The 27,915-nt window shown below is 39.2% G+C and overlaps 1 protein-coding gene and 1 pseudogene across 2 annotated transcripts in view; one reads left to right on the top strand and one right to left on the bottom strand.

The window, feature by feature from the left end:
* The window catches only part of LOC148016944 (putative aldo-keto reductase 1), a 120,285-nt gene that overhangs the window by 51,375 nt on the left and 40,995 nt on the right, over window positions 1–27,915 (bottom strand). For both annotated transcript variants that reach the window (XM_087663220.1, XM_087663219.1), the window contains exons 5-7: window positions 5,880–6,052; window positions 5,519–5,618; window positions 5,173–5,326 (exon numbers count right to left, since the gene is read on the bottom strand). In XM_087663220.1, coding sequence (XP_087519346.1) covers window positions 5,173–5,326; window positions 5,519–5,618; window positions 5,880–6,052 — 427 coding nt within the window. The remainder of the gene's footprint in view (window positions 1–5,172; window positions 5,327–5,518; window positions 5,619–5,879; window positions 6,053–27,915) is intronic.
* LOC148016945 (plant UBX domain-containing protein 7-like) lies at window positions 9,558–10,589 on the top strand (annotated as a pseudogene).

Below are 27,915 nucleotides of genomic sequence, written 5' to 3'. Positions count from 1 at the left end.
TACTAAAATAAAATCATATTTTTGCTAACCTAGAAAAGAGTATTTTCTTTCAAACAGAAATTGAATATTTCGGTTATATTGTATCTGTTAAAGGAATACAAGTTGATCCGTGTAAAATTGAGGCTATTAATACGTGATCTTTATCCAAAAATATGCATAAAGTCTGCTCATTTTTAGGACTAGCCAGTTTTTATCGTAAATTTATTAGAAACTATTCATTACTTGCTTTACTATTAACTGTATTATTAAAGAAAAGTCTTGTATTTCATTGGAGCGACAACAAATAGCGATCCTTTGATTTACTAAAGCATACATTAACTCACGCACCTATTTTACAACTTCTTGATTTCAATAGACCATTCTTTTTAATCGTTATTGATGCTTATGATTCTAGCACTGGCGCTATATTGATGCAAGGTGATCATCCAATCGCATAATTTAGTTGTAAATTGAAACCTTTTGAACTTAAGCATAGTACATATGACAAGGAACTTTTAGCTATAGTACATGCATTGCGCATATGGAAACATTATTTAATGGGTTCAGAATTTATAATTAAGACAGATCAACAAAGTATCAAACACCTTTCTCAACCACAATTTTTTTATAGGCATATACAATGGGCATCTTTCATTCGATCTTTCCACCTTTAATCTAGTATCAGCTCGATAAAGAAAATATTGTAGTTGATGCATTAAGTCACAGACCGTCTGTAAATAATATTTCTATGCTTTCTATATCTTCATTAGATGCTATAAAAAATACTTATTTGCATGACTTTGATTTTCATGATGCTTAGTTAAATTTGTATCAAAACCAATGGATTCCTGTTAATAATTTTTCTGTTTTTTATGGATTCCTCTTTTATGAGAAACGTTTGTGCATTACTCAACCCTTTTGTCATTTTATATTCCAATAAGTTCACAATCCACCTTATATAGGTCATCGTGGTATCATTTCTACTCTCCAGAATTTGCAAGAAGATTTTTATTGACCTCATATGAATCAAGATATTTCTGCTTTTGTTTCTAAATGTCTTATTTGTCAACAAATTAAAAGACATAATAGTAAGCAGTATGGTTTGTTAATGCCTTTACCTATTCATAACTTACCTTGGAAACAAATCTCAATGGACTTTATTATTGGTTTGCACTGACTTCTTCACAAAATAATATACTTTGGACTATTATCGATCAATTTAGTAAGCAAGCATATTTTATTTCATGCAAAAAAACTCTAACTGCTTCACAAGCTACTAATCTTTTTCTTGAGTATATCTTTGTCCATCATGATTTACCAAATATTATTGTATCTAATCATGATTCATCCTCAAACTAATAGTGAAACTGAAGCTACTAATAGCACTACTCTTGATTTGATTTGTGCCTATACTATCTCTTCACCTAGTACATGGGACCAATATTTGCATCTTTTACATCTCACTCTGCCACCAACAAAGTACCTTTTGAAATTATCTATGGTCGCAAAATACCAACACCAACATTACATTTAAGTCAGAAAGTGCCTTCTACTAATGATTGGATTTATACTCATTCCACTATTTTTGAACAAGTTAAACAATTGATTGCTAAGGCCCAATAATCCTATGTAAAGCAAGCTAATAAGAAACGCCAAAATATGTGTTTTAATGAAGGTGATTATATTTGCTTAGTGTTGAGAAGAATCATAATGTTAAACTTGCACCTAGATTTTATGGACCATTCAAAATTCTTCATTGTATTGATTCAGTTAACTCAAACTCTTTTGCAAAAAGAGTAATTGTAAAGGGCCTATCTTTGGGCAAAGTAAGATTCACTTTAACATTACAAATATGGCATGGAGGAGATACCCACTCCATGGACGAGGGGATATTACACCCAATAGTGTGTCGCACAAATTCACTATAGTCCTATTTTATTCTATTTTGAGTTTTATGAGCCGTGCTTTCAATTTTTATAAGAAAAGAGAGTAAGAGAAGGCTTCTTTGATTCCCTACGCGCAAGTCTTGCATCCAATCTGTGCAACAGAGGTAGACACATATACTTTAATGGGGTAGGAAGCAAAGGTCGATGATGATAGTCTCCAATAAAGTGACCGGTCTTTCTACAGTAGGAACACTTAGGGGTCCATGCTTCCATGCTTAGAGAAACCATAGCACCGGTGTACCAAACCTACAAAGGTGCAATGGGAGGGGGAAGAAGATAATGGTATCTCCCGATGGTGTAGCGGAAACAAAAAAGATTCTAGAATTTAAGAGCGTTGCGGATCCGACAACCTTTCTTTGCTTCACAAAGAGTAAGGATCTTTAGGTCTTGGAGTACATTTGCTTTGATACATGTTGAAAAATAGTAGGGTTTGCAGAGAGAACACAGAGTGGACAACAAACAAATGGAGCGGAGCTCGAAGATGACTGCACTATCTTGGCTGATCAGGTAGTGGCAATGCCTAGAAGGAATCTCCATTGTGAAGGGAGTGAAATGTGATCCTTCGGGTAGTGGTGTTGATGACAAGGAAAAGAGCTGCTCTATGGAGGGACGCAATCCTACATGCAATGAACTAGAAGATAAAGGACAGCAATAGAGGAAGCGAAACGTAGTCCTTAGGAGCTGTTGGAGATGAAGAACATGCTGAAATTTCTCCAAGATGATGGCTGCTGTCAAAGAAACTGCTGGGCAGCCAATTGGAGGAGAAAACACAAAAATGTCCATTGAAAATCTCTCCAATTTGTGGCTGCAGACAGGAGACTGCTCAGCAGTCCTTTAAGAGAGGAAAATGCAAAGTTTGTGATGAAGACCAGCAGTACAAAAGTGCTCCAGCAGTAGTCGGAGAGAGAATCAGGGCCTGAAACTGCTGAATACAGGTCAGCTGCTGTAGGCAACTGTTGGTGGAGGATAGGGAAAACTGATGGGTGGAAGCCAGCTCAGCCAAACCCAGCCTTGAGAGTAGTTATGATGACCAGCAGCAGCAAGCCAGAAGTATGCACAGAGAAACACAGTAGAATCCAGTGTTGCCTGCAGCATATACTCCCCTAAGAATGGTCCTGGCTGGCTGGACAGCCTTATAAAGAAGAGTAGCACTTGGAAGAACTCCACGAACTGAGATGTCCTCTGTCTCAGGGTATGGAAGCAATGGAGAGTACTAGGAGGTGAAAGAACTGATGAAGAAGGAATGAGATGAGATGGATGAATGCCCATGCCTTATTTATAGGCACATGAGTCACTGAACTGTCTAGGGTGGTGCCCAAACACTAATAATTTACAAATAAAGCCTTTTTGCAAATACAAATGGAAACCGTACTAGGAACTAATGCAATACAATTATTTGTTGATGCACTTAAATGACTTCAGTTGCTGAACGGATTCCACACATGAACTCCCCTGTAGTTTTATACACATATGATGATTCCAAAAAGCAAAGTCAAAACATTGAGAGAACACGTGTGGCACTAAAAAGAAACAAGAACAAGAGCACAACCCCAAGGCACTAGCACATGCAAACAACTCCAAAACCATAGATAATAACAACTCAATAAGTAACTAGGAAAGGGCCATTGCTCAAATAAACAAAAACACAACCTTCTTGTAGCTCAAAGTTGGGTACAATGTCACAATCTTTAGCCACAATTGGTGGAGCACAGTGTATAGAAGTGTGTTCACAATATAGTCTGCTCAACAATGAAGTTGAAGTCTATAACTCCAGGAGGAAAACTCTTAAGCAAGGACTTCTCCTCTGGCACAATGAATGCAAAGCAACTACAAGCTACAACTCCTTTCCGTCCTCCCACAGCTACATCTTTATGCGCTGGTGGTCACTGCTTTGAAGCTTCCGCCACCTCCATCATCAATATCAACTTGCTTTGGTACAAATTACCTTCATGGCCTCCCAAAAAGCAACGCAAAGAGCAAAAAATGAAAAAAACTTTGTTTTAAAAAAGCTTTTAAGCTTTTTCACCTTAGACTCAAAACTTATTAGCCCCCATTCACGTGTACCTTGAAATTATTAGGCTTAGACCTCTTTCTCATGGCCATCCTGGTTCTCAAATCCCATGCATTTGATCCAATATGATCTACTCAAGCTTGGTATCAAACATCCCTACTCCATCTTTTGGATGACCAACAAATTTTATATGCTAGTTATTTGCACCTTTATGCTACGGAATCCAACTCAATGATGATACATGTCTCTAAGCTATTAGCCCTCAAACCTTGAATCCACCAACTTCACAACTCACCAATCATCACAATGCCAAGTAAAACCTTCACTAGCCAATAGGGAAACCCGTGCCAGATTGTCCTATAAATCAAAAACTCAAAGTAGCTAAATCCTCTCCACATCTTGCCTGCTTTAGGGCAAAACCATTTTTTCCTTTGCTTGTTGTGGCTAGTCCATGCATCACTATCACATCCTTAGACTTGCTTAGAACCTCCAGAACAAGCCTCACAATGCCACCGATGACACAAGAGCAACTATGTTGCCAACCGCCACATTGCCCACAACAAGTCAAAAAGGAACACCAACATCAATCAAAGCAAAGGCCATGGTCAAGACAGCCACTAATAGTCACAATGCATGAAACACTACAAACCCTTGACCTCCAGGTAGACATGGCCAACATTACCCATGGTCACATCAACACAATGAACGACGACTACAATGGGGGTCTGTCTCCCATGCCCACACCTCTATATATACTGGGCAAAGCAATAACACAATGGGGTGTGTGTGTGTGTGTGTTACATGCCCACCCCTATATCCATAAAGGCGCACCCCTTAGAGTAGTGGTACACTACAACCATAGGGTGGTACACAAGTGGTAAAAAATGAGAACGTATGATATGCCTAGATAAGAATTGCTAGGAATCATGTGGGAATAGAGAGAGATGTTCAATAAAGGAACTCACAAAGAGAAAAGGTTCTACCACTTGTACTTCTTAATTACAAAATGTAAGATCCTACCATTGTCACTCTCTTGAAAGTGTAGGAAACATAAAAAAGTAAAGTGTCAAAGATTTTCATGTTTTGGACTTTCCTATTTTATGTTCTACCAAGAATAAATGGTCTGCCCCTTCATACCGCTGAGCCTTGGAAGGGCAAGCAAATCAAACCAAAAATAAAAGTCAAATTCATGAAGCCCATTCAAAATGAGGTATGTGGCTGCCAGAATGCTCTCACCTGGTATGGGAACAACATCCTCTCCTTGATGTAAAAGCCATGCTAAAGCGAGTTGTCCAGGTTTACAGCCATGCTTGTTGCCCAAGTTTGCAATACGCTCATAAAAGACCTTGTTTTTCTGGAGATTTTCACCTTGAAATCTTGGGAACCGAGTCTTTGCAATCAAACAGCATCATGTCAGCATAAGAAAAAACCATATGCTTGAGTATAACTGCCAGCCAAGGCAATAAAAGAGTAGTGTATCCCAAAAAAAATTATAATTTTGTGATGCAGTAAGGAATAAATGCAGATTACTAATCCAAGTCATCCAAAGTCACCCCTGAACTGAGTAAATTTGAAACCATACCAATCGGCCATCTGTGTTGGGCACACTTTCAGCTATAACTTTTCCTGAAAAGAACCCACGACCAAGGGGGCTGTATACCACAATTCCAATACCAAGATCCCTGCCAGAAGGGGTAAATAGAGAAATATAAAATAAGCAGTTGTGTCAAAGGCATGTGTGTGACAAAGATAAATAGTACAGTCCTGAATAAGTAGAACAACCAAGCTTCCAGTACTCATGATGCTCCCTAATTCCTAAGGAAAATCTAGAGTAAGCACATCCTTTCCAGAAAATTTTGTATATCTACAATACACTTGACAAAATTTTAATAGAGATCTGTATTTACTAAAAAGATCAGAGGGTAATACAATGCAAAGGTCACCTGCACAGTGGAATTACATCTTCTTCAACCTCCCGTGTCCATAAAGACCATTCTAACTGAATTGCACTTATTGGATGAACTGCATAAGCACGCTTTATGGTGTCTGGACTTGCCTCTGATAAACCAATGTATTTCACCTTTCCTTCGTCAACAAGGCTTTTGAGTTCAAACATCTGTCACATAAAAAACTGTACACATATGAGAGACTGCAGCCTCCCAATAGCAGACTATTTCCTGTAAAAGATTTAAAAGTGTGTGCATTTCAATTGGCTTCGCACAGGTATTCTGATGCTTTGCTACAGCATATACATTTTGAGAAACCTGTGGAGAGGGCTTTAGCTCATTCTAGAAAATCAAATTTTCTTTGAATTTAGAGTCAACAATGCAGTCCTCGCTTTAAAGGAAGTTGGTAATGTGATTTCTTTTTCCAAAGCCAGAAGCCATGTGGAGGAGAAACAACACCTAGCTCCTCTTTCCTTTTGGTGGCAAAATAAAGGGTATCTTCTTAATATTACTCACAAAAGCATCAAGAAGTACGTGATCCCAAAAGCATAGATGCAGCTGAAACCCTACACCAAGACTTATGCTTGAAACCGCTGAGACTGAAACTGGCCTTTGATAGCTCAAAATGCAATAAATCCTTAATTTGTAAACATTAATTACATCATTAAGTTTTAACAATAAATTCACTAAATAAATACTGACAAGCAGGAGCTAGAGTGCCTCTACTAGACACAACGACACCGATTGGCCCCAAAACTTGGCAGCCCTTTCAGTGTCTCTTTTGTTTGATGGAAAATTGAAATTTATGGAGTACAATTGAGCCCAGACATTGCTGGTCTTGGTTCCAGTATTGAAATTTGTTCATGCTCTAAACCCAATTTGGTCTCTGGCACTCGCAATTGACCAAAACAATAGGTCATGCAAACCCTAAAATCTCAATCATGAAGCAGCAGCAGAGTGGTCCCCAAAACCAAGGGGCAAATGCTCCAACTTCTATCCAATGTTGTCCTCTTGATTCAGCATTGTAATCCTCTCACAATACAAGGCATTTCTTTCAAAAAGGCGATCCAAAACTTGCTTTCTTTGCAACAACAGCGGCCGAAAGTTTTTTACTGCTCATAGAACAAGAAGGGAACTCCACTGCTCAAATAACTATTGGGTTTGACTCACGCCTACGCTCATGGAGGAGTGTTGGTGATCTTCAATAGGACACTGGGGCACTTTTTACTCTCCGTACGAGAGGTTTTTTCCCCCAGATTTATTTCTTTTATTTTACGTGCCGATGTTACACAATTTTAGGTGCTTATCGTGTTTCGCACACTTCGGGTGTGAACACCCTCTTACAACCCCAAGGTTTAAGGGTTGTACTTTGTACTTGCACCTTATACTTCAGATAATTGCATTGGGTGTCGTGCTCTCACACTCTACACTATCTACTCCACTCTCAGCTGAGCTTCGATCTCTTCCTACTCTTACATTTGGTATCATAGTTGAAGCTCAGCCAACCTCAGAGCCATCGTCTCCAACTCCTCCCAGCAAGTCAGCAGTTGTCCATTCAGACCTGCAGTACTACCACTCGTTGCTGCTTGTGTCCTGTGCTCCTCCAGTCTGCAGCCACCCTCCACCGGCCACCAGTCTTCAGCAGTGCTGCCTCCTGGTTCACCACAGGTGCCAGCACCACCAGCTGCACCCACCCCCTGCGCCTGGACGCCGCCTGCGACCTGCTGCAACGTTGACCTGCTGCCCGCCAGCTCAAGACCTGCCACCCGCCTGCTCCAGGCCTGCCGCTTGCTGCCACAATGCACCGCTGTTGCACGGAATACGCGCAGGAGTTTGTGAAAGTTGCCCGTCGCAAGGATGCTATGCAAGATGGGAGCAAAGGATTATGAAGAGTAATCAACTCAAATCAAATACACAAAAGAAGAAGTTTAGATACAATGAGAATACTGAAAGTAAGTTCATGAAATAAGGGTAGCTTTTGTTTGGATAAGAAGATGGGGCCAACATAGACTCAAGTTCTCCTCAAAGCTCAAGTTGCCAATTTGATACACTTCTCCAATTTAAGGTTGAAACACAAATGCAAGTCAAGTCGTAGTGTCTGCTCTTCTTCTTATTTTTTTACATTGCAAGATAGGCTCTTTCTCTTCATGAACCTTTAGCTTCGGAGTGTATTCATACTTACAATCTTCAGTTGTGAGCATAGCTTGACTCACAATCCCTTGGTATCATTCTATGATTGTGTCACTGATTCACGAACTGTTCCCATACAAATTTAGATATGCAACTTTCTTCAACCAGCCTATGCAACTCAATAAGGTCCTTGAAAAGGCCTTCATCAGGAACAAATAGCCGATTGTCCTGATCTTCAAATCAACGTATCTTCCAAAAGTAAGCCAAGCAATATGCAACCAGTTTGCCTTAGCCTCCGCGCTTCCATCCTCCTCTTGATTCAATAACTCATGGTTTCCCGCTAGGCATTGTTGCACTCCTGCATCTCTCAAAGCTTGAAATATGGCATCACACAGCGTCAGCCTGCATCTAAGCTTTAGATGATACACACGCCAACCTTCTTTAAGCCTTCTTTTCCTCATAAGCAAGACCCAGATTCAAGGGCATTGTCATAGGACATGACTTGTTCAATGTAGTCCTCCTCTTCAACATTCCATGCAGTCAATTAATCTTGACTATAGCTTCGTCGTCAAAACTGTGATTGAACCTCATCTTTCTTCCAACAAGATTTTCTCTAGCTTGGTTCAATGAAGCCACATCTCCCATATCTCTTGCTTATGCTCCCTTTTTCTTGGTTTGACTGGTCGTCACCCTATCTTGTGTCCCTAGTTCAAACCGATTGCCACTTTTCTCAGTCATAGGCCTATCACTCTATAAATGGCAACCTCAAGCTACTTCCGTGCCTTAGTTCCTTAATTCCTATTCTCCACACAGAGAGTTCTCTCTTCCTTATTTTCTTATCTCCCTAAAATTCCATATCCTCCTCTGACTGCAATAAGAAGACTCCAAGGTGGCTCCTATCAATCCATATGGTCCTCGTGCTTTTGTATCTTCTTTGCCTATACTGTGAACAAAACCTTCCTCTTTGTCTTTGTTGTCGTGACGCTGCACATCCACCACTGCAAACCTGAGGGCGAAGTTTTTTGGCCAAGAATTTGAAAACATTAGTTAGCATCATTAGGAATTTATTTTCTGTTGTGTGTGTCTTTTTGTTTGCATTTTGCATGACACACGATCACATGTAATTAGGCTAGGTACAATTTTTTTAGTGCATTCATAATTTTTTGTGTGAAAGCATCATTTGAATGATTGCATTATTACATGGTTTTAATTTGCAAATCACACAAATGATTGAGCACGAAATTCTCTTCCAAAGCATATTCTTGTTAGGGCACAATGCATTGAAAAACTGGTTCATATGAAGGTTTCCGTTTCGAAGACTCAAAGACTAAAGGAAAAGGTCGTAATGTTGATCCTTTGCTTTGGACTTTTCCCATGTGACTTGTAATTCGGATGTTGCCAGTGCAGATGATATGTCTCTTCATATGTGAAATCGGTTCAACATTTAGCAACCTACAAAAGCTAAAAGGGCATATTGAGCAAGTACGAGGGCTTGCAAACTCTATGCTGGTCATGACATGGAACTAAGTAGTCAAAACTAAAATTATGCAGTTGCTTCATGTGTTTCAATAACAAGCACAACACATGACACAGACTTCCAACCAGCCTTCTTCAGTGGATGCTTTTCGAAATTTTCAAGATAAAGCAAATGTTCGTGCTCGTACTGAGGCAAATGGTGCAAGTGCTATAGACGGAAACAAAGATAGCCAGGCTGCTTTTAACAGGTCTCCATTTGCCCTTATGTTTCAAGGCTCTTTTGAACAAGCAAAAATAGAGGCAGCAAAACAAGTAAAATGTCTGCTTATAAACTTGCAGTCCACTAAGGAGTTTTCAAGCTACACTATTTATGATGATACAAAGGAAGGAAGAAAAGTGTGCACATACAATAAACTATCAAAGATGTCGGCAGTGATGATTTTGGACCCTATAACTACCCAATGGATGCAATCATGGGAAGGCATGATAGGGGTTGAACGCCTTTTGAAGGATCTTGTGCCGTACAAGGATAAAGGACCTTTGGAGCAAAAGCAGATGAATATTCATCCATCTAAGCGACCAAGAGAATCAAATTACGTGTCATCAAGTATACCCAAAGTCTCATGTAGAGGAGGAGGAGGAACTTCAACAAGCCCTTGCTGCCTCCTTACAGGATACACGGGGGTAGTCAATAGAATTAAGTCAACCTCAATCTGCTGATGGGAGAAGTGAGACCCCTTTGAAAGATGTAGAAGCAGCTTCACAAGAGAATAACAGCATTCGCAAATGTCGTTATCCACCTTTACCAGAGAAACCTGGACAGGCAAATGCAACAATCTATAGGGTGGCCATTCGCTTCCTAGATGGTAAAAGAGGTCACAAGAGGTTTATGCGTTCTGATCCTATTCAGCTGCTATGGTCCTTTTGCTACTCCCAGGTCAAGGAAGCTGCTGATCGGAGATCTTTTCATCTCACACAACCAATCCCAGGCCTCGAAGGTGGAGTACTCAGTTACGAGAGGAAAGCCAGTAGATGTGATGATGCGAAGGAAAGCATGCATGAGTGCTTGCAAGCAGAATCGATGGCTTAGGATGATGGTAGCCTAATAGGGGAGTTCATTCGACAGTCCTCAAAATGGCCTAATCATGATGTAGATTGGTGACCGTTGAAGTCACATAAGGTGGACAGCATTGTGTAAAGTTGACGTAGGAAAAGCTTTCATAACTAAAAGCTTTTTGGAGGCTTGTGGCGGGCTGAAGACGACTTGAATGACACTTTCTAATAGTGCTCAATACAGAACGCAGCAAGATGTCCTCATTGACATCAAAAAATGATGCTTTTCTGAAGCTTTTAGTTGCTGTGTGACGAAGATGGAGAAGAAGACCCGATCTTCTAGGCAATTGCCCTTCATGACGACCGTGATTGTCATCCAAGGCTGCAGCCATGCACAGGATGCTAATTAAAGCACAGCGAGCATTGTTTGCCCTGCCTTCCATGTATGAGCTCTCTTTGAGGCACAAAGAACTTCTGCAACCCTTCTTATTGAAAGGTCTCTCTCCGTTATACTCAAGGTTGCAGTGGTAGGTGGCATGAGCTACTAACAGCCATTTCAATTTCGAGGGAGGACATTGTGCCATCGTCTTCATATCCAGCGGACTGAAAAATTCTCAATATTGTGCTTGAAGTTGTTTCATTCATTAACCTTACTTGTGGTTAAGAGTTAACAGCAATTTTTTTGAGACAAAGCAGTTGCTAGTTTGATCGTGTGTAGACAATGGAAGATGCAACAATGCTGATGAGGTGGTGAAAGAAGCAGCATTCAATATGATCAGATTGAAGGTGACTTGTTATCTTGAGTTGCTGATCATCATAAGGTGGCAACTCTCCAATAATATGGGATGAAGGTTGTGCGAGCAAGTCCAAAAGAACAACTATTTCCATATTTCCCTTACACTAACTCAAGGCTAAACCTTGTCTTGAAAACCGTTGAAGTTTAAGCTTGATGAGAACATAATTTATATGTCTTCGCTTATGTGGAGCTTCATGAAATAAATGAAACCTACAGTTTTTCCTCTTGCTACTTGGTATACTCTGAAACTAAAGAGTCATGAAGAGAGACATGGACCATCAAAACAAGTAAGAACGGCTTGAGGTTGAGCTTGAATCCCTCACCTTCTTCGAAGACCGCCATCAAATTTTGGAGAGAAGGCTTGAGGACAAGCTTTAAGCCCCTCACCTACATCGAAGTTTCTGTCATCACAAGTCGCTATGAAGACTGGCTTAAGTTGAGCTTAAAGCTTCTCGCCTACTTTTGAAGATCATCAACAAGTTCCATGAAGTGGCTTCCAAGTCGAGCTTAATGCTCCTCGCCTTCCTTGAAAATCTTCTATAAAATTTGACATCCCACCTTCTTCTCTTCTCTCTCAAATTGAGAATTCACCCTTGTCTTTCCCAAAACTCTTGAGTTCAAATCCGGAAGTCTTTTGAACCTATATCTTGCCTATATTTTAATCAAGAAGTTGATTTCCTCATTCAAAAATTCTTCTGAATAAGTTTTATTTCAATGAATTATCCCATCTCAAAGCGTCCCTGCAACGAGCGACTTTCATGAACCCCTGTGCGAATCCCGTGCGACATCGTCCTAAATCGATCAACTCCCTTGCTTTGAAGACTCTATCATCTTCCTGCTTGTGTAAGCTTATAGACTCTCACATTCATCCAGTTGTCGTGAGTGGGCTAGCTGAGATCCGATGTGGGTAATAGGGTGGCGAGAGAGATAGTAGGGTAGGGTGTAGGTCTTCTAATGTTGGGACTAAGATTGCATACATGCCACCAAGGAAATGAAAGTAGCAGGGAGGGAGGCGTACCAAAATGTGAAGGTGGTGATCAACCCAGAGAAGGCGACCTCCCAAAGGCTGAAAAAAACTTTGCCGATGCCAAATCTGCCATGGGGCATCTAAAAAATTAGCCCCGCATGAGCGCTCTCACAAAGTCCCAAAGACCAGACACAGCTACTAACGGTCTCCATGTCATGTAATGTGACAGAGAATCATCATGAATCAATGGTGCCTTCAACTTATCTTCTAAAGACTTCTTTTGATTTGAATCTTCCAAACACTTTGACAACACCGCAAACCCACTTAGAGGCTTCTCTTTTAGCCCTTGTGTTTGGGCTTCTTCCTCCACCGTATGTTCCACTAGATTTAACTCCTTGTCTTCTTCATTTGCAAACTTCAGACTACCTCCTCAACAGTAGAACAAACAAGCACTTATACGAGCTACCACACACACAGACATACGCACGGGTTATTTGCACTTGAGTACTACTCAGCAAATACAAAAAATTTAGGATGGAACCAAGTAATCAAATTTTCAAACTGAACGGCAAACAAAAAGACACACACAACGGAAAACAAATTCCTGATGACACTAACTAATGAGTTCAAATTACTGGCGAAAAACTCCGCCCTCAGGTTCGCAGTGGTGGACGTGCAACGTCACGACACCGCCCGCTTGGTCTCCACCTGCACGACCAACCTTCACCTGCTATGGCTGAGCACCACTCCTCCGCCTGCCAAATCCACCTGAGCTGCGCCCGCCAATCTAGCAATCAAAGGTAAAAAGTTTTCCTAAAACAAAAAAAAAAACAATTTTTAATACAAATTCACTTCTTTGGAAGGAGCCGTTCGCCCAAGCAGGCATTCTCGGAATTAGTACGTGTTTGGGATACGATTACAGTAAATATTTCTTGCATTTTGGGCTAGACATTTGCAGCTTTTGAACTTAGCTTAGTGATTGACACATGTACATCTGTGACAGTCTCAAATAGACTGATTTTGTACATTATGGGATAAGAAATTTTGAGGCTTTTGCATTTTTAGTGCTGCTGAACATTAATTGCACCTTGGATAACATGCATTTCAGACAATTTTGACAGAGTGTGCTTCAATTTGCTAATTGTAGCAAAGTACTTGCTGTAATTTCTAGAAATTCTGAGATTTCCAAGTTAGTCCAACTTGACACATTGCTCTTTTGCTCTCTAATCAGCATCATTTATCATGGCAAATCAGGGAGATGATGTATTTACTTATGTATCCAAGGAGGATAGATTGGATGGTAACAACTATTTGCTTTGGTTCTTCATGATGAAGAATGTGCTCATTGCGAAGAATCTTTGGGATTATGTCAACGGTGAAGAAGTTAGGCCCAGAGTTGTGGCTTCTACTACTCCTCCTCCAGGAGGACGTGGACAACGGGCACCTCAACCTATTCAGCCTACTCTAGCTCAGCCACTTCCCCAAAGATCAGTAGCACGAAAGGCACAGGATACACGAGATGCACAAGTTTTGTCACTAATAACATTGGCAATCCAGCAATCTATTATCCCTCACATACGGTCTACAACTTCTTCACGAGAAGCATGGCTAACCTTAGAGTAGATGTTTCCTGGAAAGAATGTGACGTGCATCTCTTTCTCGAAGAAAGAGCTTGAGACAGTGAAGATGGATGAGGGTGATTCTATGCAAGATCATCTAACTAAAATTCAAGACTTCCGTAAGCAGCTTATGAATATAGATAAGTATTACTTAGATGCACAGATGGTATCTACTACCTTGAATTCATTACCGCCCTCGTACTTGGCCTTTCATATGGCCTTGAACCTCACCATGACGATTGCCCCACAGCCACTTACTTTCCTTCAACTAGTCAATTTACTCTTAAAGGAATAGCGAACACAAAAGAACAATGGTGTGGATGTTATAGCCTCTGAGCAATCTTTTATGGCATGGCAAAAGGGCAAGGGCAACCAAGCAAAGAATGCTCTGTAGAGCTCCGGGACTTCAAGCACTTCACAAGGCAATAAGAAACAAGGGGGCATGCAAGTCAAGAAGGGAAAGTGCCACTATTGCATGAAGCTAGGCCACTACATCACTAAGTGTAGAAAGCACATAGCCAAGGAGAAGTCATGGGTGTCTGCTTTTTATGCACCTTCCACTGCTATACTGAGTCAGTGTTCTTTGTTGCAGACACAGACTATTGTTTTTACACATGCAATTATGACTCTTCTTGGGCTGATAGAGCATTTAGCTCTACTAAGGATACAGGCATATGGTTTCTTGACAATGGTGCTTCCAAGCACATCACATCTCGCAAAGATTTGTTTGCTTCTGTTTTTGCAACCCCAGTTGGCAAGTCTCTACAGTATGCCAACAATGCATCATACCCTGTTAGAGGTATTGGGAAGATTGTATTAACAGCCATTGATGGCTCTGCTCTCCGCTTGTAAGATGCCTTGTTTGTGCTAGGTATAAAGAAGAATTTGTTATCTATTTCTTCTTTAGCAAGGTGTGGTTTACTAGTCACTTTTGATAATGACAGATGCATAGTGAGAGATAAGGAACACATGACTTTGGTTTTGACTGACACTCTATGTCATGGGTTATATGAGCTAGATGCTTTTTTAGTTGATCAGTCCGTCTATTTAGCATCCACTCTTATCACCAAGCACACCCACACTAGATTCCTCACCACACTAGATTCCTCACTATCTCACATCTCAACCTCTTATCAAGATGGGAAGAAGAGGAGGAATGCAAGAGAAGGAAAAGAGCCTCACTATCCCAAGTCCCTCACTCATACACACACACGCTCTCTCTCTCACTCAAGCAATGGCGACACAAGGTGGAGAATAGAAGAAAAAAAGTAGTTGCTCGACGATTGCACTAGCACGAATTTGCTAATATGGAGGCATCAGCATGGATAATTATATATATAGCCTTCCACCCTTATATATAAAAAAATTAGGCATCATTTATAGCCTAATGATTACATGCAACACAAAATGACTTGTCGCTCACTATTGTTGCCATATACATTTCGCAAGTGTAGTTCAAATCATAGTTTCCCAAAAAGTACAATATGCAATGCCATGGTAAGTACCCACATACAACATTACAATATACCTAGCGTCCAGAACACTGATCATAGTAGGTTCCAAAGTAGATAATATTGTCAATATACAATACCTTTGATGGACATACAAGTACACCAAGCAACCACTAGATATCTGAGTGTATTTAACCAAAAGGAGTGGAAGTGCTACCCTCGTCTTGAGCATCACACAATAGTCCATATCAGTGCTCAACTGAGCCTAATGGAGCTACAGCCTAAGATTGGCTCCAATTGAAATGCCTCAAGGTAAAGCTACAGCAATTGAGATGAATTTGCTAAGTCATCCTCATCCATCCACTTCACATCCAATGGTGCATGGTTATTAAACTTCACCAGATACCATGTCTGCGTTTGCATCAACCATGCTTGGGTTATTAGGACCAGCCTATTCTTGCATTCCACACTATCTTACAATGCCTCCCACATGTTCGTACAAGCCTGACTGCAACCCTTCCTCTGCCAACATTTCATTGCATGCCGTGTTGCATTCTTGGTTCTGCACCACCAAAAAGATTACCTTGTAATTGATGCAAACCAGGCTGTAAACAAGCATCATAAGTTCCTTGCATACCAAGACTACCTGATACATTACCATCCATGCCTTGGAAGAACTCTAAACCACCTCCAAAATAACCTAGATGTGCAAACAGTTGTTGCATAGTTGGCTGCCCAAATGCATACTAGTATCATGCCCATGTACAAATTGTTGCCCCATATGCATTGGGCCACTGCCCATTAAATGGCATAGATTGGGGTTTCTGCCGATGTGCTATTCTAGCATGTCTAGAATGCAAATGCCTCTTCTTGTGCTTTGACTTTTGAGGTCCAAGTATTACATCAAAAAATTCTGGGTGTTGAGCAGCCTATGCCATAGGACCCAGAAATGTCTGAAACGTTTAGAAACGAAACATCAAAAATATATTTTGTAAGTTTCTTTCAAGAGGGGCTAAAATAAGAAACACAGGCTTTTTATATAAGGATTTTTAATAGTTTTGACTAGGAAAAGAGGTTCTAAACCTCTATGGAACTCTCTCTTAAACAAAGAATGGCCAATTGAGCTTGAGTGATAATAGAGTCAATCGAGAATAATACATTACATATCCATGATCCATTATTAACTTGTCACTTATGTCAAAGTTAGTCTTTGGACAAGCTATACTATGGTTTAAAACTCAAACATTATGATTCATACATATCATACAAAGAAAATTGAAATTAACATGTAAATAGCCTATCTACAATATGGATTGAGTTAAGTTACAACATCAATTCTCATTTCAAAACAAACTGACAAATGTCAAAATTGAGAATGAATCATAATATATCATAAATAACTTATAAATGAGACTAAAGTCATATAATATTCAACTATCAAGACAAGAATAGATACTAGATTGACAAAGTCCAATAACTCAACAAAATCACAAAAAAAATCAATCTCTTGTCCAAAATCTAGAGCCCTCATAAGTCATTACACATCATCGTCATCATGTTTAACATTGCCCTATAGTTTTTGTCAAAAAAACCATGTTTTGAGTTCCAACTCACCCAAAAAACAAAAAAAAAAAAACTCCCACGTTTTTTGCTCTCAGAAACGTTTCGTACTTTAAGAAACGTTTCGTAAGTTTCAAATTCAAAGAAACGCGTTTCTTCGCTGCTATGGCCTATGCCAATGCATTCACTGCATTCATCAATTGCACTCGAAGCATTGCGTTTGTGTCATCTTCCTTTGGTAACCCAAAAGTTCCACTAGAAGGAGATGCATTCACTTGTGTAGTATTAGTTGCATTAGTGTGTGGTTTTTCAACATTGAATTGAACCAGCACTATGCAAGAACTACTCAACACACAACAATAAGTTGTTATCACTCATGTCTCACTCCTTGTGAGACGTCTTTGCTGAATTTCCAGATATTTACTGCTGTACATTGAATTACAGCAAGCCAAAACTTGTATGTGCACCTCTAGATAACCAAAGCTCACCCCCGTAAGAAAGATGGTGATGTCCCAGCAAATAGAACCATGAAACCAGTTTGTAGATCTCATCTATAGGGTAGTGAACAAAAACTTCAGCACATACACTATTCAACTTAGCAAATAAATTAAATGACGCAAAGAACCTAAGAGCTAGAGTGCTTTTGCATAGTAGATGATACCCAATTGGCCCTCAACGTGAGCGCTCCTTACGGCATTTCTTTAAAAATTAATATTGAAGATGTCACAAGGACATGAATTTTTTATGCTTTGCTTAGCATTTGATTAAAGAGTTAATCAAATGTGCAAATGTAACTTGCAAATGTGAGGTGCAAGTTAGTTATTTCACAATGTGGAGCCTATGACCTAAGATATCAATTGGTGCCAAAGGAAAAATTTGTCACAAGTTATGCTAGACACGTAGTAGGTGGTATCCGGTGCCAAAGGTTGGCTTAGAACATTTTATTAGCCATAAGCGTCCATGGTAACACTAGGGAATTGGCATTATTTAATTAATTAATGTCAATTCCGAGGCTAATGAGTGCTCAAGTTTACTTGAGTGATAATTAGCCTAGCCAACCTAATTGTTTGCTAGTCCAATCGTTTGTTCTGGGCCATATATAATTATTGAATTAATTTTGAAAGTTAATTTAATAAAGATGATAATTGTTGGAAAATGGATTAGAAAGAATATCACTTAGCAAATATTACCCATAAAAGTGGAAAAAAGGCCAAGGAAGATTCAAAGAGGGTCGTTCCGGCCTTGTACAAGCATAGAGAGAGAAAGAGAACAAGCTACCATTGCTGTTGAAACAATTGATAGGTCATTTCTAGCTAGCAAGAGAACCTCCAAGAGTTGGCAACTTGCCCAGAAGAGATTACAGTAGTAGGCAACAATAGTTTGAGGGCTACTACAGCCACACAACAACATATTCGGTGTGTCCCATAGTGGGATAGCTTTGATGACTATTTAGATAAGGTAGCAGTTGATTTCTTTAATTTTCTCGCGATAAAAATCAAAATTTTCTCTCCTTAGCATTCTCTCTCATTCTTCAGCCTATTCTATTCTCATCCTTCCAAAACAATTTCCAGCAAATTCAACCATTGAAGGTGGATATTTTGGTGAAGCTCTACTGTAAGCCCTGATTTACAGCAAAAATTAAGATTTGACAACCACCTCAAGAAGTATGCTCACAAATTGAAGGACTAGAGACTTGAATTTCCGTCACTAAAATTTGGGCAATTTCAAGAGATTCAAGTGGCCATTCAATCAACAAACATTTGGGGCTGAATTTCTCACCCAAGGAGCACAATAGAAGGCCAATCCGCAAGCAAACCAAGTAGCAACTTGCTTGAAGAGTCATTTATAACAGCAAGAGGCAATTGGATCAATAGAGAAGGTTGAAGAATCTCAATGTACTCTATTAATTTGCAATAAAAGGTAAAGAAATTGCAAGGGGTACCAATTTTGGGGCCAATAGGCTATCCATTGTCCAAGTAATTATTGATTAATTAGGCTATTACCACCCTCTCCAAGGAGGAAGGCTAGTTTAAGAAGATAAGCCTTTACAAAAACCATTTGTGACGTGCCCATGTAATCAACCCTGACTTCTAGAACCTGTGAAGCTACCATCTTGGCTATACATAAAGAAGCTTCATGACAATTTCTCAATAGAGCTAAAGAACTAAAACATTCCTAATTACCTGACCTCCACCTATTACCAAAAGAGTGTGTGTATTCCAAAAATTTTCCCCTGAAAGAGAAAGCTCACAAGCTCCCTAGCTTACAGAAGTGACAAAGAGAAGGCAAAGCATCCGATGATGCAATCCATAAGTGGAAAACAAAAAATAAAAAGAAGTATATATATTAAGGATCCTAGGGTGGAGCTATACAAGATTTTTTTTAAAATGCTATTAGATTGCCTCAAAGGTAAGAAGAAGATATATTAGGTAACCACGAATATACTCCAACTCTAGAAAAGCATCTGAGTCAAAAGGTCAAATGGCCAATCTGCAAAAATAAGTGGTGAGATCACTGAGCAAAGAAGGTCATGCAAAGTGACTAGCAACCTCCTTTGTCACAATTTTTTCATACAAGGGGTGATGTTGTAAATTGGATGGCACATCCAAATTTCAAGCCAAAAAGATGGAGCGGAGAGTTATAAAAGGTAGGATTAGTTTGTATAAAGTGTTGACCACATGTAATTGTTCAATTGTCCTCATAAGGCGACTACCATAGCAAGCATGTGCAAGTCAATGGCCATAACATCTCCTAAAAAAGGGGCTCATACTGTTGCATTTTTCCCTAAGCTCCCGTATTTACTCCAACAAGGTCCTCAAGTGGTTTAGTCTGCATTCAACCACTCAAGGTCCATGTCTGCATTCCCTTCTAACTTTGACCTAGACTCCTCTAACCGTTTATGGAGCATCACAGGGTGAGTCCTCAAGTGGTTTAGTGAAACCAGCCTATAGATTTGATCTATAGACTAGTGTGAACATAAACTTACAACATACACGCTATTCAATTCAGTGAAAAAGATAAATGACACAAAAAATCTAAGAGCTAGAGCTTTCTTTGCATAGTAGAAAACACCAAATTGGCCCTCAAGATGAGCACTCCTTATGGTATTTCTTTAACATTGAAGTTGAGCCTTTACACAAACCACTTCTAACCCACCCATGTGATCAACACGATTGTCCCTAACCAGCACTTTAAGGTCCAATGGAGTGGTTTTTCAACTTTCCATCTCTATCCATACAACTTCAATTCGATTGTCTAGGAAAACCTAATCATTACCCTAGTTCTTGATAAGTTGTCAATTCCACATCCATGGACATCCAAGCAACAGATTGTAGTCTACCCCTCTCATGACTACAAAGATAACAAAAAATTGAGCACTTGCAATCTTGACTGGCTTGTACACTCAATGGGCAAGCATTCGAACCATCGACAATGGTTTGTCAATGATACCTTATATTGTGGAGTCACCAAGGGTGTCCATAGGAAGAGTAACATGTTCATGTGTGATTCCACATTCCGCTAGCTTAGCTACAAGTCCAATAAGAAATGGTCTCCCGTGACAGAATCATGTCTCGTCCCAACATCACAATTAGTCTCAGTCAATAGTCTATGACAATAGTATTGCCCTCTTCATCATAGGAGACATACAGATTAGTGTACTCCTCATCATTAATTGGTTCTTTGACACAATGCACTGGAGCATCACTAAGAAGATGAGTCACAATTGGTCTCAATAGCTTTGGAATGCCTAAGGAATTGATGTCAACTCTAGAAGCTACTGGCCTTTGGTTTGTTCGGCAAAGTAGGCAATGCCAATTGCTACTACCTCTAATAAGGAAGTCCACAATTGGGTGGTTGTGTACTGATTTTAGCATATGGAGTAAGATATGGGAGTTATTTGGGAACTCTACAAGAGGTTGTATCGTGCCCAAAACATCCACAATTAGTATGGGAGCAACTCCTAGAACATTTAGATGGGAGATGATCACCATCGAAATGTATACACTACATGTTTTGTCTATAGAAACAGGATATGTTGGATTTAGGATTGCAAGAATGCAAGTACACAACTTGAAAAAGTAGAAACTTGAGAGCGTACAACTCAAAAGTGTATTGAGAAGTATCAATAAAAAAGATTTACATAACTAAGTATATCCTAAAGTGATAAGGAATATATACAAGGCCGGAAGAAAAAACCACCCAAAGAGAAATTAAAGTGCCCTGGCAGTGCTAAGTGTATTCACACACATCACTACCAAAATCCCCCCCCCCCCCTTGAAGTGATTCGGTGAACAAGAGCTGGTACTCATGCATAGGGAAGTGCCAAGCCTGGTGGACTATATCAATCCACAAAGGGAAGTAAGCCCAAAAGAAGTCTTTGTGAAAAGATCTACAAGGCTGTCTTGTATTGGCACAAAGATCAAGCTAATCTCTCTTGCAAAGAGTCTCTCCCTGATATAATAATAATGCACCTCAATGTGATTAGTTCATCTAGGCATAATCCCACTCATCTGTGAGACTATAAACTAAATGTTAGGCCTCATAATGTATAGATAAATCAAGCTTCTAATAGCCTACTAATAGAGAAAGGCATCAAAGCAATCTTTGGCATTGTGAAGACTCAACCTTCAAACCTGTCTCCATAGGAATAGCAATAAGCTTGCAATCCTCAAGGCCAAATCTCTACAATAGTACCTCAACATACTTTATTTAATACAAAGCCATACCTCCATCACATTACTTAAACATGCCCAAATAATGATACAATAGATCCAAATCTGACATGTCAAAAGTTAAATTCAACTTGGCCTTAAAATCAATAATATATATCTCATTAGTGCCAATGAGTAGCATGCATCAACATAAACCACGATATTCAGAGGCACATAACCCTCATATGTTACATATAATGTACTCTCAATTAAACTATTTTGAAAACCATGTGTAGTCAAGTATGCATATATCTTCCCATACCAAGCATGAGGTACTTGCTTCAAAACATACAATGCCTTTTTCAATCTACACTCTTTGCTCTCTTGCCCTTTCTACACAAAACCATGAGGATGACCCGATACACTTTCTCATGTAAATCACCATCCAAAAATGCAATTTTGATATCCAACTGATGCATATTCCAACCACTATAATCCACTAATGCATAAATGCTACGAATTCTTATCATACAACAAGTGGGAGCAAAGGTCTCACCAAAATCAATGCCCTTCTATTGAGCATAACCCTTTGCCACATGTCTAGCTTTGTAGGAATCAACATTACCATCCTGCTTGTGCTTTAACTTGTAGACCCACTTGATGTCAATGGCCTTCTTTCCAAAAGGCAAATCCATGAAAACCAAGTACCACTTTTTACAATAGCATGATATACAAATTGCATAGCAGTCATCCAATTCTCTAAAGTTTGTGCTCTTCAAAAGACACCTACTTATCCTCATCATATAGACTAGAAGCAACAAATATATAACAATTTAATGCATAAGAGGCAATGTAAGAGCCTAAATAAGTACTAGTCAATCGCGCATTCAACTTAGTGTCACACAATGTTTACACTAGCCATTTTGGTGTAGTCCTAGACTGCTCAATCACTACTTTCTCATCAATAAGTACATAATTTACATCCACATAAAAAATAGATTGATCTATAGTATCATAAGAAACTTGCATAGGCTAAAAATGTCTCATTTGGTGCTATATGTGACTGTGCACCACCAAAAAGAGGCAACAGAATGTCAAAGATATCTCTTTTATACATGAAAGTAAAAACGGAACTAAATCTTCCACAAAGACAACATCACATGTAACCAAGATACGCTTACTTTGTGGATTATATAACATTTTCTTTCATTATTGCACCCTAACAAAAATGCATTTCATAGCCTCATCATCCATTTTCTTGTGTTATTGTGCTAGTATTAAAGCATAAGCCAAGCAACCAAAAACATGTAAGTGAGCAACAGATGGCTTTTGCCATGCCAAGCCTCATACGGAGTGATAGAATGCAATGCCCTAGTGGGACATTTGTTAAGTACATAGAGCACACATAAAACAACCTCAACCTAAACACTATGTAGTAAAGTTGTACAATCTTCATGAGAAATTTGTTCTCTCTCTCAACTATACCATTTTGTTGTGGTGTATACAGCACTACATTGATGTTTTATCCCATGCTCGGTCAGATTTGCATTAAATTCCTTAGACATATACTCCTTCCCTCAATGAGAATAGATAGTGCCCTACACAAAAACTTCAGATACAACTTTCAAACCATATACCTATGTATGCCTTGAATAATCCTCAATAGAAGTCACAAAGTACAAGTAGTTACCAAAAGAGGGCATTTTCCTTGGACCACAAGTGTCATTGTATTCAAGCTATAGTTTGTGAATAGCTCTAAGCTATCTTTTGAGAATAAAGCACACTGCATTTTATCCAATATGCATCCTTGATAAATGCGTTTTCTAAGTGCCTCAAGAGTAGACAATGAAGACACCATATCAAATTTCTATATGCACAACAAACTAGCAAAATTCAAATGACCAAAATATGTATGCCAAAGTTTTACATCTAAAACAACCTGTCAATGTGCAGCTGCACATGTCATATCTTCCACACATTTACCATAATTATTGAGCTTATATAGCCCACAACATAGTGAACCAAATGGAATAATTGAATTTCCATAAGAGAGATCATGAAATGTATATTTGCTTCATCAACAAATTTCACAATCAAGCCAATCTTGACAAGTACAAAAACTAACAGCAAATTATATTCTCTCTCTAGTACATACAAAGCTAGCAAATTATATTCTCTCTAGTACATACAAAGCATCTGTAAGTGTGAAATAGTACCATTAATAGAAGTCCACATAATTTTTCCAACTACTTTGACAGGATAAGGAGGTATGGATACATGTCACAGTACTATTCTTAGGAGCAAGCTTAAGAGAACTTAGAAGTAACAAACTACATAGAGAAGTAATATGCTTCATGCCACCAAGTATCACATGTCTAAATCCACAACAAACATGCAAAAATCATACAAAGAATGATTATAACTACATTGCCAATTAAATACCTACATTGTATCCTACACGACATTTGTAAATGTTGGCCTACAAGGAGAAGCATTTGCAACATCGGTACTCGCATCTTTCTTCTTAGTCTCTTTCACAACTAGTTTAGGACAATCCTTAACGACATGATATTTTGCCTTACAATATCTGCAAAAGATTTTATTTACACTTTTCTTCTCATCCTTATCAACCTTCTTTGTCTGAATAGCATTTGCAGATTCATGCTTACTAGCAAAAAAGAAAACTTTTTCTTTATCTTTCTGACTAGCCACAAAGCTTGGTCTGTAACACGCATAATGGACCTGTTTTTGCTAGATTGTTCTTGCAAAAAAACCAAAACCAACTCATCAAATGACAAAGCATTCGAATTGCCTTTCATCATCAAACAAAGAGTAGATGCAAAAATCTGATATGAATCAAGAAGACAATGGAGTACAATCTGCACAAGTAAACTCTTTGGCAAAATCTCATCTAAGTAATCAACTACTACTTAAGATCTTTGATCTTTGTCAAAACATTGCCCATGATATCACCTTCATCCATATGATTGGTCGAGCCGTTCAGCTTAGCCGATCCAGATGTCCTAGGCCTCGACACAGACACTGCCGACACCTTCATAGGTGGATATAGGGGATTATTGCTCGAGCTAGAGCTAGGTCCTCCATACCCACATGAGATTGTACCATTTGGAGCTCATTGTTACTAGATATATCTCTATGTTTTACACATAGCCATAGTTAGTTCCCTTTCTTATTTTGCTTTGTGCTACATACATATTTTGCCCAAATAGTTGTACCATCATACACATGATTGTAACTCATGGTCTCATAGGTCATTTTGGCCTTTTGTAGATGTTAATATATCATTTCAATTCATTTCTAAGCAATATGGGTCTCATTTCCACCTTGATTCAAACATTGATGTGGCAATCGACAGAGCAACACAACACAACCCCTATAACTAAAACCCATTAATGTAAAAAACCAGTAAACCAACAAATGGACACTAATAGTACACTCATAAACATAAACTTTTCGATCAACCACTCAACCCACCTAGAGTACAATAGGGGCAGCAACCTTGAACACTGGCAATGGACCAAAATAAATCAATTCTATTCTCAAAGCTTTAAAACATCTCATTTAGGTGAAGCGAAGGTACACAATTCATCTTCCTTCTTGATGCACATTATTTACATCATTTATTATGAGCTTTTGTGCAAGACACAACTATATGCTATAGTTTTATAAAGTGATGATGTGAAATGCAAGGCACACAAGTTACATCTAGCAGGGAAAAAGAATCCCTTGGGGGTCATGTAAGCTCCAAAATGATCATAGAGAGATCACAATGAAATATTGCAAGCTTCTTCTCACAACTTCTGGCAAAAGCTAAGCACAATATCCAGAAGGAAACTAAAGGCCAACTCTCTTTTCTTGATCAAGTGAGAGGTTGGGCACCATTGAAAGCTCATCACATCCCATCCCAATCTAAGAGAATTAAGCAAAGGTTGTTGATGATGACTCTGACCAAGAGGTCAAAGCCTGCTTTGACACCAATTGATGGATTGCAAGAATGCAAGTACACAACTCGGAGAAAAAGAAGCTTGAGAGAGCACAACTCAAAGTGTATTAAGAAGTATCAATAGAGAAGATTTATAGGACTTACTATGCCCTAAAGTAAATAGGCACATATACAAGGCCCAAGAAAAAGACGTCCTAAAGAGGGAAAAAAGTGGCTCGATAATCCTAAGCATGTCTGCACACATCACTGCCAAACTACGATAACAACATGGTTTCAAAGTCTCTATCATTTTCAAGAGGTTCTATTGCTACTTCATGAGGTCGGTCATAAGGCTCTATGTCTATGTTGCTCCAAGTTTCATCTTGCCCTTGCTAGATTGGGATTCTAATTGAGATTTTTTGCCCTTCTTGTCTCTACTTCATTCTTTATGAAAGTCCTCAATCCTAATGGCCTCATTCAAAACATTGTTGATATCAAACTGATCAAGGATTAAATTTTCAGCGATTGCCTCATAGATCCTTTCATCGCAAATTCCCTTGATGAAAGCCTTCATAATTGCCTAGGCAAGTGGCTTTTCAGCATTTGGTACTATAATTTATATTGTATAGTCCTCTCACCTTCAAATCCTACTTACTCTCTTCTTCTTGTTGCTTAATATTCTTCAATCGGACAATGAGGTCATCTTCAGCAAAATGCTTAATGAAGAGGTCTTTAAGGTTGCAAAAGAAGACTTCTCGATAGAATCAAGGCTAGTAAACCACATGTACCATTTCTCGCCCATACAAAGCTCAAAAGCCTATGCTTGTTTCGAGCCTCAAATGAGGATATTAGCCTCACACACCTGCTCAAACTGTTCAATGAAACTATAACCATCATTTCCATCCTAGTACCTGTCATGCTTCTTACCTATGAGTGGGGCTTTTGCTTGGTCTATTTGTGCAGATGTATTTCATGTTTCAATCAGCAAGGTCTGAGCCATGTGAGTTCGAACTATGAGTAGATTAATGTGGTTAAAAAGTCTACATTGAATGAGGTCCATGATAGAGTCACTAGATGTCCGTACCATCCCTGCATTCAAGAGCATATACCAAATGCCATCCAACTCTACTTGCATTGTAGCCAACTATTGCTGAGCGTCCAACATGTGATCTAGAAGCTTACTAAAGGTATTGGTACTCTAATCCTTGAGCTCCCTAAGCTTTTGTTCCATTCCAATGCTTTAAAGTCTTAAAATATCAAAATGGGCAACCTTGTGGTAGTTGTTTTAAGCTTCCTTGGGAATACCAACTGGATATATTGAGTCGTCCAATGTGCTAGTACTAAGCTTTGATGTCTCTTGGTTAACCAAAGCAATAACTTGGTTAATGAGGTCCAGATCTAGAACATGCTCAATGGTAGAGCTCACAATTCATCGTTCGAGGTTAGGGCTTCTTTCCTTTTTGGGGGTCAAGATCTCTTGACCCCTCCACAAATATTGCACTTGCACTTTTCCTAAGATCTTATCTAGAGAAATAGTACGTGATAGGTCTAAAACTTTTGTTCCTTGGTCTAGTTGTGGTTCCATTCCTTTGTGTCTCACTTGATTTTGTTGGTTTCTCAGAGGTTCAATCTTCTTGTAGATTCAAGGTTTTAGAGTCAATCAATTGGGCTTCCTCTCAGCAATTTCTAATTGATGTGCAAGGTGAGACTTGTGCACAAATAGGGTTTCTTTTTCTCCAAATGTCGTGTGCTTAAATGCTCAAGCGATTCCTTGAATACAAAACATTCTTCCTTAGGATTCCAACAATGTGTCACAAGGGATTGATCTTAGCTTTCCGCAAGCTAGACATGACAAGGGAGTCTAGGATCAGAGATGAACACTAGAATGCTCTCACCCTAATGCCCTAAGGGTGGGAACCCAACCTAGGATTTCTATGCAAGACAAAGCACTTAAGAATGCAACCCAAAATGACTACAAGTGGATCAATGTGCAATCCTAAACAATGTCTCGATTTATTCCTAAGAGAAACCTTGACTATTCCTAGGATCGATGTGCATGTTTACAATGCAACCCAAAATGTGGGGTTCCTAAGAAGTCTTAGTCAATTGCAATGATGCCCTACTGGGGTTTTGAGTCTAGAGGACTATTGATGTGTGTTGGAGGCAGTGTTTTGAGTCTAATTGACTATTTCTGACACATTTACCAAGGCTGCTGCTAAACCCTAATTTTTGCTGTAGATTAGGGTTTATAGCAAAGAAATCTGAAATTTCTTAGTCTCTAATGATCTCAATGCTGCAATCTTTGGAGCAAGGCTGCAGAAAGGCTGGGAGATGAGAGAGAATACTGAGGAGAGAGAAATTTCAGACTTTCTTTGCGAAGAACTGA

The sequence above is a fragment of the Lygodium microphyllum genome, chromosome 22, assembly GCF_053477565.2.
Source record: "Lygodium microphyllum isolate KBCC chromosome 22, Lygodium_microphyllum_v1.1.10, whole genome shotgun sequence".
Taxonomy (NCBI): Eukaryota; Viridiplantae; Streptophyta; class Polypodiopsida; order Schizaeales; family Lygodiaceae; genus Lygodium; species Lygodium microphyllum.
This window is presented reverse-complemented; position numbering and strand designations above follow the sequence as displayed.